The sequence below is a fragment of the Aythya ferina genome (genome assembly GCF_964211825.1).
Source record: "Aythya ferina genome assembly, chromosome: 2".
In the NCBI taxonomy this organism is placed as follows: domain Eukaryota; kingdom Metazoa; phylum Chordata; class Aves; order Anseriformes; family Anatidae; genus Aythya; species Aythya ferina.
This window is the reverse complement of record NC_140297.1, coordinates 110,990,505-111,010,733: the sequence shown is the minus strand read 5'-3', so window position 1 is coordinate 111,010,733 and position 20,229 is coordinate 110,990,505. Positions and strand designations below refer to the sequence as shown.

The 20,229-nt window shown below is 45.4% G+C and overlaps 1 protein-coding gene across 2 annotated transcripts in view; it reads right to left on the bottom strand.

The window, feature by feature from the left end:
- Positions 1–18,369, bottom strand: part of COLEC12 (collectin subfamily member 12) — a 97,980-nt gene extending 79,611 nt beyond the window's left edge. Inside the window, exons 1-2 of one of the 2 annotated variants that reach the window (XM_084507511.1) lie at positions 18,172–18,369; positions 6,959–7,009 (exon numbers count right to left, since the gene is read on the bottom strand). In XM_084507511.1, coding sequence (XP_084363637.1) covers positions 6,959–7,009; positions 18,172–18,184 — 64 coding nt within the window. In that variant the 5' untranslated portion in view covers positions 18,185–18,369. The remainder of the gene's footprint in view (positions 1–6,958; positions 7,010–18,171) is intronic. The other variant, XM_084507512.1, reaches the window with a different exon arrangement.
- Positions 18,370–20,229: the final 1,860 nt, after the last annotated feature.

The following is a 20,229-nucleotide window of genomic DNA, read 5'->3' as shown; positions in this document are numbered from 1 at the left end:
CAGCTTCCTGGTGTGGGATGGCTCTGAAGCAGGTACAGAAAAGCCATGGATCAGTTAGGCAGATCTGAGCACTTGCAGCCTTATAGTTAGCAGCGGGCTGTAAAGAGCAAAGTATGGCGGCTGCTGGCTACAGAGGCAGACTTGTATTCTAAATAAAGCTCAAGGGAAGTTCACCAGGGACATTAGTAATGCTGATGTGTGCTACAGCTACAGGGCAACACTGGGAGAACCCACCAGCAGGCATCTCCAACTATTTTATCTCCCCCTTCCTCCTTATCATGGCTTATCTTAAATTTTCGTTTCTTCCATAGTTTTTCTGTGTTGCTTTTTTCCATGGAAACAGTACTGAGTGCCAAAAATACAATTCTTAGTTTCCTTCCATGACATTAATCTCACAGGTAATTACTTATGAAGCTTAAACAGTCCAAAATGCAGCCTAGGTGTTTTGGCAGCAACCTGATGCAAAGTGCTTCATTATTTGTCCAGCTAGTTTACAGGAAAATAAATACAAAATCCCCAGGTGTTGCTTACAGTGTAGCCAGCATCTTTCATTCTGTTTGTAAATACAACACTCTGCTCAGCCCACACACCTATTTTATAGCCCTAATGAAAAATAGAAAGCAAAATTTACACATAATGGTGACCATGCCACCTTCCAATGCATCTCTGGGAAAGGCAGAGATTCATAGAATCATAGAATCATAGAATATCCTGAGTTGGAAGGGACCCTTAAGGATCATCAAGTCCAACTCTCGACACCGCACAGGTCTACCCAAAAGTTCAGACCATGTGCCTAAGTTCACAGTCCAATCTCTTCTTAAATTCAGACAGGCTCGGTGCAGTGACCACTTCCCTGGGGAGCCTGTTCCAGTGTGCAACCACCCTCTCTGTGAAGAACCCCCTCCTGACGTCCAGCCTAAATTTCCCCTGCCTCAGCTTAACCCCGTTCCCGCGGGTCCTGTCACTAGTGTTAATGGAGATTGACTTAGCAGGTATGACTCCAGGCATACAAAGGCAATATAGGAAGAAACACGTCAAGAATTTTAATTGCACTCGATTGGGAAAAACCCATAACAAAGAAAAACTAGATTGCCTACAGACCAGCACACAGCTGGAATGACTTTGGTCACCCACTCTGCTGCTAAGAGGCCTCTTTAGGGGCTTGGATTAGGAGAAGTGCCTTCAGCCAGGCACAGCAGGACAGGTTGGAGAAGGGCAGCTCCATGCCCATCAACCCCAACAGCTCTTACAGCTCCAGGCTACGTCAGCCTGGGACACACAGCTCTGTCAACATTTTGGATCTCACTATTACTGCCTGACGCTGATGGATTTGTCAGGATGCGCCAACTGCTTTCCGTCTTTACCAGCACAGAAAGATTTGGCAGTTTTGTATTTGCAGTTGGGATATCTCAATGACAATCTATTTATCAGCTGTGCCTTCTACATGGTAAGAGACAGAAGCTGCTGACAGAGGAGGGACACAGCCAGAGGTATGCAGGCACCTTGACAACAGCTCCCTGCATACGTTCCTCTTTATTTTTTATTTTTTTATCTAGAGCTCGATTCCCTGCTAACTGCCCCAGTACTCTGGATACATCCTGAAAATGAAAAGAAAAACAAAGAAACTCCTGCACACACAGTGCCTGTGTACTCCTCAGCCCCCAGCATCAGCCCCAGGGCAGCTGGTGATGCTGGGCTCACCTGAGGAGACATTGCAATGGGAACAGAGGCTCCAAATGAAATATTTTTGCCTAAAATGAACAGCCACACCGACACCACCACACAGTGTGGGTTTAATTACCCCAGGACACATGCAGACAAAATCCTCTCATCTGATACACATGGCCAGATTGCTGACCTGGAAGCGACACGCCAGGCTTTCCTCTGGCTTTCTGAGTAACGGTGACCCCTGACTTTTTATTAAGCCACACAATTGCACGCTGCAGGCAGACACGTGGAAGAATGCCCAGAGAGGTATGTGGCTTGTGGCACCTGAAATCCCTTGCTGGTCGTTTACAAACCATAAAGAGAAGTTGACAAATTCCTAAAGCTTAGATTTTTATTTATTTATTTATTCTTCACGTCAGGGGCTTAAGGTTTGTGTGGATATAGCTCACCACCAGACTGATGCCAGACATTTTTCTGTGCATGTTATTATAGATGTGAACAATGGCCTGGATTTATCCAGGGATAAAGACTAAAATTATTCTGTCTGTGCAGTGTTAATGAATAAATGTTATTTCTGAACTATCACAGAAATCCAAGTCACGAGTTTTAAAAAAAGCTTACCATGATCGTGTTTGAATTGTTATTTATAGACAGGAAAAAAAATGTATTAGTTTAAATCATTTTCTGAAAAAGTCTTCTATCTCAAAGTTTTCATTTTTTTTCACTGTAAACTGTTCATAAGGCTTTCATCAGCAGTTAAACTCCTTAAACTCTTTAAAAAACTCCCCAGTTGTATCCTATCAAAGGAATACACACCAAATGATATACAGCTTCTCTCTGTGTAAAATATTATAAATAATATAAAGTGAGAAAATGGTTATTACATGGATCAAGTTCAGCTGTCCCTAAGACAACCATAGGGGGAAAAAATATATTTTCTAGCTATGTTTTAGAACCTTTTTTTTTTTTTTTTTTTTTTTTCCAGCCTCGTTTTAGTATAGCAGATTTCATCAATGTGTGGCAAGATGATTTGTCCTTTCTTGGCCCAGGAATCCCTAAGATTTAATTCTCAGAGCTGGAATGACGGTCAGGAGCTTTGTTGTAACTGCATGGAATGGACACCACCACTCAGTCATCCCTTGCATCCCCCATGGAAGGTGAAGGGTCCTGACACGTTGTCCTGAGCACAGGTGACGAGATGGGCCCTAATATTTAGGACAGGCTTATGGCCTCCAATTCAGGCTTTGTTTTTTGAGGGCAAAGGCTAATTATCTCACTTGAACTGTTTAGTCTTCTGCTTATCTGCAGCGTACTGGCCCTATCTTTTTTTTCCTTGGGAGGTTTCTCATCATCATCAGGACTTTCAGTTCATTTCTTGAACGTCTGTTTTCTGGAACATGAAAACTGGGCTTGCACCAGATCAGAGGCCATTCCCTTTGGTTTTGTTTATTTCATATTGTGGTACAGCTCCAAACTACTCAATGTACATTTGATGAATAACTTCACATTGAAATTCATACAGTAATTACTCTAAGTGTAGGATTTAAGTTCTAAAACATTAACATAAAGGAACAAAATTCACTGTTGTCTATATGTCTTTTATCTGGGAATGCTGGAAGTTGGGAAGATCAGACCTGCCACCTCAAAGTCCATTAGTTCCCTTTAATTCCGTTGCCTGCAACTAAGATCAGAGCTAGAATCTCAGAGGAGAGAGTCAAAACCCGAACATAAACAGATTTCATCCTGATACCTACCATCTAGAAAATGAGCTCTCAAGCCTGAGCATCCCAAAAATGTGTAATTCGGAAGAGCAAGTTTTGACCTCTCTTCATTCATTCCTTCCCAAAGAGGGGGTAGAGCGTGTAAAACTCTGATTGAAGGAAAGGTTAACATTGGTGGCAATCTGGCAGTCCAGTAGAGGTTTGCCAGTGGAGAGGCACAGCTGGTTATCTGGAGCAGATAACTTCAAAGCAGCCTCAGCAGTGACTGATGATGAAGTAACAGTGATAAGAAACATGCTTCATAGTTTTCTCAGTGCAGCAACCCGAAGCCATGGGCAGCCGAGCCACCAGCCAGCGCTCTTCTGGCAGCATCCCTGCACATCTGGAGCATCCATTGAGAAGAAGCAAACAGCCTCAGTCAGCTGGAAAGAGCGTTTTCCTCCACCTCCCTGACCCCCTGCAGTGAATTTGTCCTGTACTCAAAAGCGAAAAAATGCTGGTGTGTATTTTCCTAGGATCTCGAGGCTGTCTACACGTGTGCTGATTGTTATTTAATGTGTTACTGTGTTGTGCTTAGTGTGTTTGGATTAATATAACCAGTTAGAGTTCAGTGGACTAAAGAGTTGCATGATAAATTCTCTCAAATCAGCTTATCTGAGGAGGAGGGACAGAAAGGTTCAGAGAAAGGGGAAGCGGTGCGTGCTGGCAGGATGGTGAGTATTCACTCTGCTTTTCAAAAGCTTCTTCCCTAAAATGAGTATTGCTTGAGAGTGCTTCCTGCCCTTCACAGATCTCTTCCTTCCTTGAACCAAACTACAGGCTCCAGCAACAAGGCAGCTAATAATAACTCCTCAGCTGAACTCGAGGAAAGCAGTTTGGTCAAGGCTTTGCGTGCCAGATGCTGACCAACACATGTTCCCAGCTGCCAGCAGTGACTCACCACAAGCCATGTTCTTTATGAACAAGTTGTGCTTTAGCCATCTCCCTCTTGGAACACATTTTGCTTCAGACAAAGCCTCCCTCTTACAAAAGATGGAGTCAAAGGCACCTGAGTCACAGTCTTCCTACCCTGTCTTGTGCTAACAGGGTGGACAGGGACTCCTCTGGTCACAATATATTCGTATAACTGATATGTGATGGCTCCTGAAACAAACAAAATAGCTACGGCTGTTAGCTCACTCCAGTGGCTATATACGACAAGTGCTGAGATTTCTACAGCACCACCCAGCAGACAGGACAGGCCTCCTTTCAAAATGATCTTCTGTCAAAGGCTTGCATAACAAAGCGTGGTTCTTGCCTTGGGCTTCTCCAAACATAGAATCATAGAATCATAGAATCATGGGAGTGGGAAAAGATCTTCAGGATCATCAAGTCCAAGTGTCAACCTGACCCACCAAGTCCCATCACCAAGCCACATCCCTTAGTGCCATATGTAAAACCTCTCAATGGTATGAAAGGCATATTTCATCCTTCCTCTTCCCCAGCATTAGTAATAGTGTGTTTCTCCTTTATCCTTCTCCTTTTATCCTTAATAATATCTTTAATTACCTGAATGCTCCCAATATTACCTGGTATTACAAATGAGGACACAGGGCCAAGAAGGAACACAAGCTGGGACAGCAGGCATAACACTTCCTACTGGTCTTAAACTACTTGGCTGTATTTCAGGCCCAATAGCAACCTGTGGTGCCCCACTGGAAATGCCTTTCTGGATGGTTAGCATATTTCAGGTTTCCAAAAGATGTGCATGTCACCTTCCTGAATGGAGGAGCCAACACTGCTGAGGGCATATGGCTCCTGTTCCCCCCAGATGTAGCCTGGAGGGTGGCTGGAGATGCAGCAGTCACTGTAGAAATGTGAATGCATCAAATCAGGATTTCTAAGGGAGGGAAAATAAACCTGTAGGTGGGCTGTGCCCTGTGGGTACCTCCACAAATGCTGGCATTCTCCTCCTGCCCTCTGCCCTAGGAAGAGCAACAGCACTCCTGGACAAGTGCAGATAAATCTGACCTACCTCTCGTGGGCAGCACCATGTTACCCAGGGCAAAAGAAAAAGAAAGGGAGGAAAGCAAGTCAAGACCCAGAAACCCCATCAGGTCACAACAACTATTACTCTTACTGTGAGGATAGTGGGACACACACTCCTTGCTGAAACCTCTCGCAGTTCACTGCAAGAGCATGCTGACACGGGGCTGTTAGTTAGTGGGCAACACAGAGGGAAGCTGTTTTTATAGGTGCTAATGAACCCTAATATTTCTTATTCTCCTCAGCTGGAGGTGACAGAAATGAACAGATAAATTCTTTTTCCCATTTCTCAAGATATTTTTTGCTGTTCCGGGGCCTAATCCAGAAAAAAAAAAAAAAAAAAAAAAAAAAAAAGGCAAGAAACAAACTATGTGCAGCCGTATGGCAGGACTTTCCAAGCCACAGATGCTGGCTCTGTGGTTGGCTGACCTATCCAAAATAAAGCTCAACAGCAGGGAGTGGTGGAGTAGTTCAGGGGGTAGAAGAGGTCATGCGAATGTGATCCCCACCTCCCAGCCACTGCAACTCCTTATGCCACAAGTGTGTCTCCCCCTGCTCCTCTTGGGCTGGAGGGAATTGTTGACATTTTTTCTTTTTTCTTTTTAAATTCAGCCTGCTTTTCCTATCTGTTTGCCAAATGGGGTTGCTGAAAGTGACTCCTGCTCCAGTCTCGAAGGATGCTGATCCCTGTTCAGAGACACATGGCCCTGCTTTCTTCCCACAACAAGGCCATTTTCAATGAACAAGCATTGGGAAAAAAAAAATATTGATCAACATTGCTTTAAGATTTTATCTATATGGAATTTTTTAGCTTAAAGTGTAGTGTATAAAACATTGTTCTGCAGCGTATTAAGTCCAACCTTTGGGTTCATTCAAAGGTAAATACAGGCAAAAAAGTTCCCTTACATCAACAGAGGCACAACAAAGAACATGCTCAATCCCTGAACACCACATGGGAGAGTTTAACCAGGTTTTGGTTAAATCAAACACACCCAGATCATCATATCCCCCAGATCAGGGGCAGATAGAGCTGTGGTAAGGGATTCTTGTTACCAGGACTGTATTTTGATATCAGAATGCATTTATACTGTATGCTTTTGCTTCCTTTTTTTTTTGAGATCAGCTGTCACGAATAGTACTGGAATAGTTCCTGGCTCAGCTGTCATGATGACTTTGGAGAGCATGCAGAAGGTCCCATACAACTGCTCTGGAGATACCTACAGACCATGCTGTGCATCGGTCTGGGGCCTAAGGAAGGCACAGATGATGTTTCAGAGGCTCAGACTCTTTTTTTACAGCCAGCACACTTCTCCGTTGAAGTGTGAACATGCTTTTCATAACACTACTTCATGCAATGATCCAGTAATTAATTGGTTTGTTTCTCATCACACCTGCTGCTAGGCAGACATCAGACTGAATGGGCATTGATGATGGGCCTGTACCTCTATGTTTTCATGCTGACACTAAGGGAGATTTTAATAGCAGTTGCTTCACTTAACATAAGCACTCAGCAATGGTGAGCTGAAAGATCTGCTGTCACTTACCAAACCTCTTGTAGCCAAAGGACTGCACCTCCTCCTCTTCTGCAAAATCGTCTGGAGAAAGAAAGAAATATACAGCACCAGGTTACTACTACGACTGGAAAAAGATGGGAAGGGTTTGTTACAGGTGCACTAGCTTTGCCCAAAGAGGCAAGATCCCCTAAATGGCGGGACACAGAGCTGACAAACTCAAACAGATGACAAATATAAAAACTGTTTCAGCCTTTTTGTTCTCATCTTCACCAGCTACCAAGCTGTAAAATGCTAATAATCACAAATGTATTTTGTCGGAAGCTCGATTTCTCTTCGCTTCCTTCCAGCAGCAATTACACAAAGGAAAAAGCTGGCATCAGCAGAAGAAATACACTCACAACATTTTTTTTTTTTTTTTAAATAAAAAGGATGTTTGTGTTTGTGCATTCAACCTCCTTCTACTAACCTGACCCTTCCTTCTGCTGAGGCAGAGGGAAGTGAGAGCTCTGCCTGCTCCCTGAACCAGGTTCTACCCAAGCCCAGGTTGCCCTCAGATTCCTGATTTCTAGGGGGAAGAAGAAGAGAACATTCCCCTTCCTGCATGCACCTATTCATGTAGTGGGGAAGCCTCCAGGGCCCTCTTAAATCAACACCTAGGGCATTGCTTCTCAAGGGGTGCCAGCCTGCCTCGATGCTGCGGAAAATGCCAGGGGCTGACAGCAAGCCCTGCCCTCCAAAATCCGTCTGCACCCATGCTTTCACTTGCATTGCAGCCTTGGAAGGATAGGTGAAGAAAATATACGGTCCTCATCCAGGCTCAGCAAAATCTAAATTTTTGGGTGTATGACCAGGAACAAATCTGACCCACGCCTCCCTCTGACATGTTGCAGTCCAAGAAAGATGTTGCATCATTTCACACAACGTCACCCTTTGCTCAGACAGCACTTTTGACAAAACAGCTCAAAACTTGTGTTCTTCACCAGAAATTACACATTTCACTCGCTGTCAGAGGTGCTCTTGTCTGTCTTCAGCTGGACCCTCATTTCAGATGTACATTTAAGAAATGCAAGAACCAGTGGAAGCTCCTTAGGATCAAAATGAGGGTCAAAATCCTCATTTTGATCAGGATTGGTTTTGAAAAAAAACCAACACCTCACAATCATACCAAACCTTATCTGAAGACACAGTCACCTGAAAAAACATGACAAATCCTGACAAACCAAGCAACTATTAACAGCCAACAAGCAAGCCTCTCATCCCCACAGTGAATTACTCAGTAAAAATCTTCCCTTCTTGCACAAAAGATAAAAGCTGCACAAAAAAAGATAACAGCACCAGAGCCCTCAGCTTCCTGCCTTCCCTTGCTAACACAATCACCTCCTGTTTCTCTGGAGGGCAACGTGGTTTATCTAATCCACATCTGACTTATGCAGCCAGGCTGTGCTTAGATCCTGTGGCTTCACCCCACACCACAGCTCCAAGATTTTCCTCCTGGGCTATCATCAAGTGCCTCCACCCCAAGCGCCTGTGACTTCTGATTTTAAAGACAGTATCAGAGATCAGAGTGGAAGAAATACATGAGTTGTGAGCAACTGTGGCTGGTATTAAAAACCAAAAAATTTTGCTTTTTACATCAGTGCTGCCCATACAGTTGCATGGGGCTGCAACTGCTGTAAGAGTTTTGTTTGACATAGCAAAAGTGGTTAAGTTTGAAATAATTTACTTGATTTTAAATTAACCCTTCTTGGTTCCAAAGAGGATTGGAATGAATGCAACATTTTGCGACATAGATTTAGATTTATATACAGGCAAGGAATATCTCCCTGGGTGAAAAATCTGAAGGGCAGACTCCTCTTTGAAGCAGTTAATGAAGCAGTATCTGTTTTCATGTCCCAGGTAGAAGAATTTACTCCTTGGTGCTGGAAAGACCAGCCATAGTTTAGGTATAGGCTGCTCTACAGAGTTGCAAGCTGAAAGAGAGAGAATCTAGACCAGGAAAGTACAAGAAAAAAGAAAAGCTGGTTAAAATGCAATTTCTTATTCCACTGACTTCTGCTAAGCTCTGGCAGAATGAAGCCCATTAAAAATAGTGAACTTTGGGCGAAACTGAAATGCATGTAAACAGCCAACTGTATTTAACCGCACAGGAGAAGGACCACTGGAGACCTCCTGTTCCCTCAGGTTTACAAGAGTCTCCTTGGAGGCCTACAACAGATTGTCACCTGGAGTTTACAGCAAACTGCTGGAAATAAGTGGCTATCTACCTGTAGCTGAGCAGGAGTACCTCAAATATTGTAGGTAGTCAGCACAAAGCAAGAGCTCTGATCCCCTCTAAAAAAGGCTTTGAGATATTTTGGCAATATCCACGCTACACCGAGTACAAATGCCAAATACTGCTTGCCTTCCAGTTATAAATTATTACTGCAACACCTCTAATAAATACAGTTGTAGAGTTAAATAAGTTACAGTACAATGCTTCAAGGGAGTGGAAATTATAAGAAGGCAGTTCAACTGGGGATTAACACAGCGAACAGAGGGAATTCATTTAATCTAAAACAAATTGGACTCTCATTTGATTAATTTGCTAGAGGCGAAGCAAAAATCTGTTGACTAGAACTGTGTAATTTCTGGTTCTTGTTCTTAAATCTTAAATAAATTAATCACGGGCCACTTCTGAGTCAGCGCTGAGGTCAAGTAAGAGAGAGCTGGCCTGGAGCCAAAAAGGATGCTAAATCGGCCCTGGGACTACCCAGGTCCTATAACCACTGCACTGCTCACTCCTTCTGGAGCAGCACAGGATCTGAGGAGTCTTTGGTGCAGTGTGATTTTAGGGAAAATGTTTTCAGTTTATCCCTTTCCTTTAATGGGTGCCTTTTTGGCATATGGGAGGTGTTTTGCAAAGCTGCTAATGTACATGTCCAGCTGTCACCTTCTAACAGCACACCCTGCTCAGCCATTTCAAGATAATTAACTTATAGAATCATAGAATCATAGAATAATTAAGGTTGGAAAGGACCTCCAAGATCATCTGGTCCAACCATCCCCCTACCACCAATATCACCCACTAAACCATGTCCCTAAATATCACATCCAGCCTTTCCTTAAACACCCCCTCCATGGATGGTAACTCCACCACCTCCCTGGGCTACCCTTTCCAATGCCTGACCACTCTTTCTGAGAAGAAATGTCTCCTCATTTCCATCCTGAACCTCCCCTGGTGCAACTTGAGGCCATTCCTTCTTGTCCTATCACTAGTTATCTGCAAGAAGAGGCTGACCCCCAGCTCCCCACACCTTCCTTTCAGGTACTTTTAGAGAGCAACAAGGTCTCCCTGAGCCTCCTCTTCTTCAGACTAAACAACCCCAGTTCCCTCAAATGCTCTTCATCGGACTTCCAGGCCCTTCACCAGCTTCATAGCCCTTCTCTGGACATCTTCAAGGTGCCTCGAAGGGCCTCAACGTCCTTCTTGTAGTGAGGTGCCCAAAGCTAAACACAGTATTTGAGGCGCGGCCTCACCAGAGCAGAGTACAGGGGGATGATCACCTCCCTGGTCCTACTGGCTACACTATTCCTGATAGAAGCCAGGATGCCGTTGGCCTTCTTGGCTACCTGGGCACACTGCTGGTTCATTTTGAGGTGAGCATCGACCAGCACCCCCAGATCCTTTTCCTCTACACAGCTTTCCAGCCACTCTGCCCCAGATCCTGTAGTGTTTCTCTGCCCCAAAACCTGTAGTGCTACATGGGGTTGTTGTGGTCAAAGTGCAGGAACCAGCACTTAGCCATGTTGAACTTCAGTGGACCTCAGAACTATAGAGATGCTGGGTCGTGTGCTGGCTACAGACATATAGTATTCATCTATTCCTACAACTTTTCTGTGTGGTAAACACGGGTTTAAAAAGGAACCTTTGTTTCAAGTCTTTAATTAAGGAAAGGCACAAATGTTCCACGCTAAATTTCAAAATCCATGGAAATATATTTCAGGAGAGAAGAAGGCATCCAGGCTGAAAATCGTTGAGCCAAGTTTCACCTCAGATTTTAGAAGCTAATTTATAACCCCCTGAAAACTGGATTTACAGCGCATTACAACTTACCCCTAAGTACCATGCTGGGAACTCGGGACTGTGAGACTAATTTGCAGCAACAATGACATCCAGTATAAGAGTTTCCTTTAAAATAAATCTCTCTATAATGTGTGTTCTCAAAGAGCTTTAATCGTTAAGGGTGCTGCATTTCCCACCAGCTTAATGGGAGCTGTATAGCTATATACCAGTGCAACTCTGTAAAATTCGTAATATTATCAAGAAGACTTCCTTTCCTTTCCTTTCCTTTCCTTTCCTTTCCTTTCCTTTCCTTTCCTTTCCTTTCCTTTCCTTTCCTTTCCTTTCCTTTCCTTTCCTTTCCTTTCCTTTCCTTTCCTTTCCTTTCCTTTCCTTTCCTTTCCTTTCCTTTCCTTTCCTTTCCTTTCCTTTCCTTTCCTTTCCTTTCCTTTCCTTTCCTTTCCTTTCCTTTCCTTTCCTTTCCTTTCCTTTCCTTTCCTTTCCTTTCCTTTCCTTTCCTTTCCTTTCCTTTCCTTTCCTTTCCTTTCCTTTCCTTTCCTTTCCTTTCCTTTCCTTTCCTTTCCTTTCCTTTCCTTTCCTTTCCTTTCCTTTCCTTTCCTTTCCTTTCCTTTCCTTTCCTTCTCCTCTCCTCTCCTCTCCTCTCCTCTCCTCTCCTCTCCTCTCCTCTCCTCTCCTCTCCTCTCCTCTCCTCTCCTCTCCTCTCCTCTCCTCTCCTCTCCTCTCCTCTCCTCTCCTCTCCTCTCCTCTCCTCTCCTCTCCTCTCCTCTCCTCTCCTCTCCTCTCCTCTCCTCTCCCTCTCCCTCTCCCTCTCCCTCTCCCTCTCCCTCTCCCTCTCCCTCTCCCTCTCCCTCTCCCTCTCCCTCTCCCTCTCCCTCTCCCTCTCCCTCTCCCTCTCCCTCTCCCTCTCCCTCTCCCTCTCCCTCTCCCTCTCCCTCTCCCTCTCCCTCTCCCTCTCCCTCTCCCTCTCCCTCTCCCTCTCCCTCTCCCTCTCCCTCTCCCTCTCCCTCTCCCTCTCCCTCTCCCTCTCCCTCTCCCTCTCCCTCTCCCTCTCCCTCTCCCTCTCCCTCTCCCTCTCCCTCTCCCTCTCCCTCTCCCTCTCCCTCTCCCTCTCCCTCTCCCTCTCCCTCTCCCTCTCCCTCTCCCTCTCCCTCTCCCTCTCCCTCTCCCTCTCCCTCTCCCTCTCCCTCTCCCTCTCCCTCTCCCTCTCCCTCTCCCTCTCCCTCTCCCTCTCCCTCTCCCTCTCCCTCTCCCTCTCCCTCTCCCTCTCCCTCTCCCTCTCCCTCTCCCTCTCCCTCTCCCTCTCCCTCTCCCTCTCCCTCTCCCTCTCCCTCTCCCTCTCCCTCTCCCTCTCCCTCTCCCTCTCCCTCTCCCTCTCCCTCTCCCTCTCCTCTCCTCTCCTTCCATTTGGAAAGACACCATGCCCAGTAGTTGAAAATTATGATATTCCTCTCTTTATCCCATAAACCAGCATCAATGCAGAACGCTGCTCAGATGCGTGCAAAAAGGGTGGCCGGAGAGACTTTCTGGAGCATCCTAAAGCTGTTTCTGCTCACCTTCTCCATCTCAGCCCTCTCACTAGGCTTGTCCACTTGTGAGGTTTCTGTAATATTAACATGTGTTCAGACAGAAGAGCACAGTGAGCACCAATATCTTTCTCATATCACATTTCAAAAGCTTTTTGAGCAGTGACCAGATTTATATGCATTTCTGGTCACTATTAATGGAGCCTACATTCAAAGTGCTGACCTAGAGGTGAAACTGAGCCAGCAGAAGCACGGCAAACAGCTGCAGCCTTCAGATGTTGATGACTTCATCAGCCTAATTGGTTTGCACTGGTTTTCATAGCTTTTACTCTGGACAGTCTCCTACTTTTGCTAACGGGATGTAACCTCTCTGTCTTCACAGATGCTTCACTTCACTTGTCTTCTTCTTATGATTTTCTCCATTCCCTTTTCCTTATGGATGCTTTTCATATTCAAATCTTTCCCTCTTTGCTTCCATTTTGACAAGCTTTCCCTCATAAAAATCCAACCCATGTTGAAAACCCTTCCCTACTGATGCAGTCCCAAGCCAACACGTTGCCATGGCTGGCTCTGAGCTCAGCACCAATGTCTTCCATCCAGTCCTTTGCCTCCTCTCTGGGAGAGCTCCTTTGGATGGGGGTTATATATATTCGGCATCTGCAGAGCAGCCGGCTCCAGTAGGTCTTTGGAGAAGCTAAGGCAGAGGTTCAGCTGAGGCAGCCCTGGAAGAAAGCCCACCTCCACGCATCCCCAAGCATCCTTTGGGATGTCGCTTCAGCCTGGATCCTGGCAAGGAGACTGAGGCTTTTCCCAACCCCTGTCCTTCAGATCTGGGAACTGGTCCGCTGTTCATACCACAATAAAGCAAGAGGCGAGGTTGCAGATCATAGACCTTCCCTTGAGATTTACAGTCCAAGACTAGGATTGTATCTCCCATCACCAAACACATCCATAAACAAAACAACAACAACAAAAAAAACCAGTCATGGCAAATGGGAGCATTTCAGTGTTATGGTCTTGGTATACACCCCAAATCCTAAGGTCAAAAAATGTGAGAGCTCACAATAAGAATGAAAAAAAAAAAAAAAAAAAAAAGGAAAAAAGAGAAGATTAAGAGATTCAGGTATAAGAATGATGGCTCTCGTTTTGCTTTTTAGGCACAAAATGAAGAGAATAATTAGTGGTTTTTTTTTTTTCCTGAACAAAACTTGTTAGCCTATGAATGCCGCAGAGCAATGCTGCACTGCTGGGGCCAGGACCAGCTGCACGGTGCAGAGGGCTGACCTTAGAAGTTAAAGGTTTAAATCATATCATATTTCAGTGTAATGATTTAAGGGCAAACAGATCTGTTCTCATTAGTGCGCTGAAAACTCTTGCCTCCCTGTCTGCATGTTGGAGGAGGCAATTAACAAGAGCATTAAAACAGCATACGCATTCCTGAACAACATACTTCTATATTGCCTCCCATAAGTCATCCACTTTGTTTCCTAGCGACGTCCCAGTCTTCACCTCAAATTTATGCACCAAAAGGGATTGCAATTTTAGGTGGAAGCAGTCAAACTCCAAAGACAATTCATCTTACGCTGATCCCTCTCTCACACAGACCACACTCAGATTATTAGGAGGATCATGTTCACTTTCAGTGCCTGCTAAAAAGCGCCTTTATTTTGCTTTCCGTCGGGGAAATCTCTGTTTTGACATGAGAGAACCTCAGGATAAGGAGTGTTTTGTGAATCTGAAGATAACTGGGCACACATCCTTCGTAGTGCTGAATCGCCTTCATCCTTGACATTTCTTCCAGCTCCCTTTCTTTCTTTGACTTTGTTTTTGCTCTGCAAGCCCTGTATCTCTGTGCAAGACTGTTTCCCTCCCTACCTGCTAGCCAAGCCAGCAAAGGTGTTTGAACCTATGAGCACAATGGCCTTTGGCTATGGATGTAAACCAAGCGTAAAGCCGCTGTGACAAAAAGGGCTCTATTCAGCTCTCAGCTGTAGCAAAACCAGCCTAGAATAAATTCCTCTTCTCCAAAGCAGCAGAAGAAAGAGCCACGAGAGATTTAAACAACTGCCTTCTTCACTCAGATCGACTCCCCAGTGCTATTCCTGGTCCTACGTGTCTGGGAAAAGTAGAGTATTGAAAGCTAAGATGCACAGTTACAACTTCTTACCAAAAATAACCCCATACTAAATAGCTTATATGCTAATTCTGCTTAAGAGCCATTACTGTTGTACAGTCATATTTCTACTTGTGCAGTAACAGATTTCCCTTGCATTTTCACAGCTTCTAAAACTCTGCTTTCTTTCATCTGTGTGGCTAAGGAGAATATCCTTTGACACGTGCGTGCCTGATCATCTTTCTCACACACACATTTAAAATCCTCTATTGCTACCAGCCAATTCAGGATACACTGGCTGTATAGTAGCATTGCTCGGGATTTGTTCTGCGTTGTATCACACATTTATTATAACTGCTCATGCCTTTGAACTTCTGTAGTAGGGTCCTGTGACATGTCCAACACACACCACTCAGAGCTTTTGCATATGTTTCATGTTTATGTCACTATATTCATATAAACTCTGTTATAACTGGAGTAAGTAGAGGTTACTGGATCACTCCACTTCTAATCCTTGTTTTTCAGATGCCTTCTGGCTTCTGCAAAATGTTCTGGACTGGATTTTTTTGAAATTTGCAGTTTGCTGTTTCTATCCAGGGAAGACCTATTTGCAGACAACCATTCATTTGATTTCATACACAAGAAGATTAGAGAGGGAGAGAGACACATTTCTCCAGCATTTGAAAATTTAGCTTTATTCTTTAAAATAGCAGTGGCATCAAAACGGTTCAGAAGACAAAATCTGTCAAGAAGACAGACATCATCTAAAGGCATTATTTACTTTAAGAATTTTCAAGGCAGTCAAGAGAGAACAGGAGAATTCTGAGTGCACGTTCAAGTGTCGAAAGCGGAGGTTCCACCTGCAGATTACATCCAGGCTCTGGGTTAAGAGACATAAGCGGTGGTTTTAGCACTCTGGGCTGATCTCTTAGGAAGAGGTCAGAGGAGGATCAGTGGAAAGAAGCAGCTGGGCTGCCTTAGCCACGAACCGCGGAGCACTGCTGCCACCCTGGAGCAAGAGCCCCAAAGGACCACCTTAACTGTGTCATCAGTAGTCTGTCATTGCCCAAACAAAACCCACATTTCAAATGGCAAAACCACAGCAGCCACGCCTGCACTGACTGCAGATCTGGTTTACAATACAAATTACAAAATACATAATGGATATATAGAAAGAACAACACGTATCCCTGCCTTAAATTGGGCCCAATGTTTTTGAACGTGCAGTGCTATTTGACTCCGAGGAAGCTGTTTTCATTTGTTTCCTAGGCGACAAATACCGCTTCGCACCCCAATACATAACTAAAACTTTGAAGAAAACTTATCACTTGGTAAAGATACATCTGACCCTAAAGCAGTCGAGTCCCTTTATAAAGTAGATGAATTATTATTAAAATGTATCACAGTTTGTGAGCTCAGTGTAGTTTGCTGGAAATAAAACTGCAAGAGTATTAAGCATAAACCTCAATTTATTTTACTGATTTAAAACATAACACTTCACAAATCCCAGCAATGGAAAATATAATTTATTCCTTACAGATACTTAGTGATGTAATTATTTAGATATTCCTCTGTTCTCCAGAGAGGGTAGATACAGAGACAGCTGCAATCAACAGATCATCTTGTTACTGAGAAAAATGTGTAGCTACACTGACTTCTAAGGTCCTACAATTATCACCAGCATTGAGTTCAAAGAGAAAATGTGAAAACCAAATATGCACCCAGAAAAGGAAAACACAGAGTCAAAATTTGCTGTGGCTCTATAGCTTCCATAAGACCGGCAATAGCATTTGACCTGACGACTTGTCTGAAGGCTTACACTTCTCTTGTTATTAGCTCAGTCACCTTCTTTTTTGCATGTTTTATTACTGATTTTTGTAATTCTGTGAGGGAGGAAGAATAAGACAGCTGTGGTCACTTTCGGGGAAGCTGACTGGCAATGGCTAGCAGGCAGAATGAAGCATCTCCCTCTCGCTAGGGCGCGGGCATCAGCACGTGCTCGCAGCAGGGGTGACATCGCCCCTCCAAACGCCACTTCACTTTGCAAAGAGCACCGGAGGCATAGCAGAAGGAGACAGAAGTCGTAATTTGCCAGACCACGTCCTACACCCACTTACAACTACAACAAAACGCTCGCTAGTTTCAGTGGATTCAAACCCTGGTCCCAGGTGCCATGCATCACAGCACGTGGCTACCCAAAAACATTATTGCTGTCCTCTGCCCTTTGCCTTCCCCCACACAACCAGCAGGGTCTCAGCCCCAGCAAAAACAGAAAGTAAGGCTTTCAGTGATAACACCCGTGGTCTTATATCCCTGGATTCCCATTGTTTTGGCTTGTTCCTGCCACTACAGTTATGCTGATAATGACAAGCTGATGACAAAACTTTTGGCACGAGTACCCTTATAAAGAACATTATAAATACATTATTTTTAATGTCTTGCGGAGAGATCACATCACAGGGCAAGAAGTAACTTAAAGGGGGTTGGAGGGGCTTGCAAAACTAAAAACCCCCAAAACAGCTCCCCCCCCCCCAAAAAAAAAAATAAAAAAAAAAAAATAAAGGCTTCTCCTCCCTTCGGGCAGCTACTCTGGCATGTGAATAAATAATCACATCATTTGGTGTCCTGGGCTCTGGAAACTCAGTGTAACTATCATGATGTTTACTGCCCTCCTGGCATCTGGAAGCAACCCCTGCAATCCAAGCACAGGCACACTGGTGCCCAAAAGCAATTTTCGTGTGTGTGTGTTTTTTCCCTTCCACCCTTCCAGTTTATTTTTGTCTCCGAAGCAAAACGAGACCCAACCCTCCCAAACTTCCCAGCACTTCCTAAACTTTCCGTAACGTCCTTTGATGTTCTCATCGTAGCTATCGCCTGGTGTGCAAGGGCTCTCTGCCTTTTGTCGTAGGGCTATCAATTTTCATAAAGAGAAGGCTTCCTTGCAACTCCCCGATATATCCTGACTAGGCTACGATGTAGCCATTTGCCATGTTTATTACCAGCTACACCTCAGTCACAACTTTTTAGGATGGGGTCAGCCGGCAGCAGCGGCACGCTTCACCCATTTAAATGGAGAAGGGGAGGGGGGGAAGAGGATGAAGGAAATAGGAAAAGAAACGAAGTTTCAGCTTTAGCAGATGCAAAGCGAAGCCCAAATATTTTCCAGTCGGTGGACGTCGAGGAGAAATATGCCAAATGCATTTCACAAGCCAGCTCAAGCCTCCGCTGGCACCTAATCACTGCCAGATGTTCAGCAGCGACACCGCGAACATCGCGCAACGCCGGCAAGAAGAAGTTATAATAATAATAATAAAAAGAAATGAATAATAATAGATGGAAATAAAGAAATACAAGAGGGAGAAACGAAACTCCTGGCGGGTGGGGAAAGGGGGGAATAAAAGCAGGGCGGCGAGGGGACACCGCGACGCTGCGCTCCGGGGGCTGCCCGGTGCCGGTGCCCGGTGCCCGCTGCCGGGTGCTGGGTTCCCGGTGCTGGGTTCCCGGTGTGGTGTGGGCGGCGGAGCGCTCCCCCCGCTGCTTTCCCTACCTTTACCTTTCATCTTGGCGCCGGGGCGGCTCGCATAGGACGGACGGGGCGCGGCGGGGGGTGGCTGCCTACAGCCGGGCCATGCCGGGGGCCGGGCGGCGCCGTGCCGCTGCTCATACACGCCCGGCCGCTGCCGCTGCCGCTGCCGCTGCCCCTGCCGCCCGCCGTGGCTCCTCGGCCGCCGGCGGCACCGCGATCTCGCCGCCAGCCCCGAGCGGCCCGGCCCGGCCCCGCCGAGCCGCGGCCCGGCCCCGCCTCCCGCCCTCCGCCCCGGGGAGAAGGGGCCGCGGCCGGGGCCGTGCAGAGCCCGAGGCGGGGCTGTGCTGGGCTTTGGGGGGGCTTGCTGCCCTCCCGACGGTCATTCTGGTGTCACCTGGTGTCACACGTCCCTCTCCGCACGGAGGTGTCTCCCCTCTCCAGGGGGGACCTTTGGGTGAAACCCCAGCGCCCATCGCTTGGGAAGGGGCTGCGGGGCGTGCTGAGCTCCTGCTGGCTCCTGCTGAGCTCCATGGGGTCGTGTGCGGGGTGCGGACTGAAGGTTGGCTGTGAATGCTTGTGGGGTTGGGTATAGACAGGCCAGGCGGCTTTTATTTCTCCAGTTGTGGATGCTGCCAGGAATAGCGGATCATCTACCAACTCCTGTTTGCATGGGAAGCACACTGATTTTCAGCAAACTTACTCTTTTTTTGATTTTTGAAGGCAGTGATAACACTTTATGGTCCAGCTTTAACAATTAACGTCCGTGCTGATGAAGCAGAGCTCGACCAACGCACACCGTTTTGTTCAGGGGATGAGCAAAGTCGTGGAGGTGTCAGAGAGGCTTTCCCGCTGCAGAAAGAAGATGCAGGCAACATTACCTCAGCTTTGCAGTTAGAGGTATCACAGCCTGTTGGATGGGGGGATGCCCAAAGAAGCGTTTGTGCTGTGTAGTCTTTTCAGCCAGCCTATGTTTCCGATGTGTACCGCAACAGTCATGGTGCAGTACCCCAACATTACTTTAACACCAGGTCAAACAGCACTGGAAACCTCTCAGGAAGGGTCTCACCAGAGCAAGGAGCAGAGGATTAAAATCACAAAAAGTAACCGTTGTAGAGCAAAAATTAAAGCCTGGATTTAGAAATTCAAGACCCTTCATTTGTTTTGCTACCTTGCGTTGACAATTACTTGAGAGAGTTTTGCTGTCTCTGAAGTGATACCTGTTCTCTTGCAGTGTGGTGTTGCTGAAAATACTTGTGCACCAGCTGCAGTAACCATTTGCTACTTTAAAGCAGGGCTCAGATATCAAAGAGACTTGACCCAGCTTTTAGTTTGCACACTGGCAGTTGACTGAAATATCTATTTTTGCTACATGTCGTTAGTACAACACTTAAATCTGAATGTAGTCATGAGGTAGTTAAGAATGTCCTGTAGCAGAGTGTTGGGTTAGGACAGCAGCACTCAGAATGTTTATAGGACCAAATAATGCTTGGTCACTTATGTGTTTTATTTTGGATCCTAATTTAATTTACAGTTTTTGTTTTGAAGAATCAATATTGTTCAGTTTCACAAACTACAAAACTATCCTGACTCTGAGCCAAAGCCAATGGATATGTATCCAAGTAGAAATCTTTCCATTAATTTTCATGGACTGGATGAATCCAATAATGAAGCCCCATTTTCTGAAGGAAAACTATTTCTAATTGAAAGCCGAGTGCTGAAGGAATGCAGGAAAAGGAAAAGGAAAAGGAAAAGGAAAAGGAAAAGGAAAAGGAAAAGGAAAAGGAAAAGGAAAAGGAAAAGGAAAAGGAAAAGGAAAGGGAAAGGGAAAAGGAAAAGGAAAAGGAAAAGGAAAAGGAAAAGGAAAAGGAAAAGGAAAAGGAAAAGGAAAAGGAAAAGGAAAAGGAGCATTACTTTAAAACTGTGATACCATGGAACGCACAAGGAGCAGGAATGTGCAGGAATTTAGAAAATTCCTCAAAAGCAGTTACTGATAACACTTTTAACTCTTCAGAGACCAGCTTTAGTGAACGAAGCAATAGCAACCAAATATTGCGGAGACTTATGGGTCTGTGAGTTGTG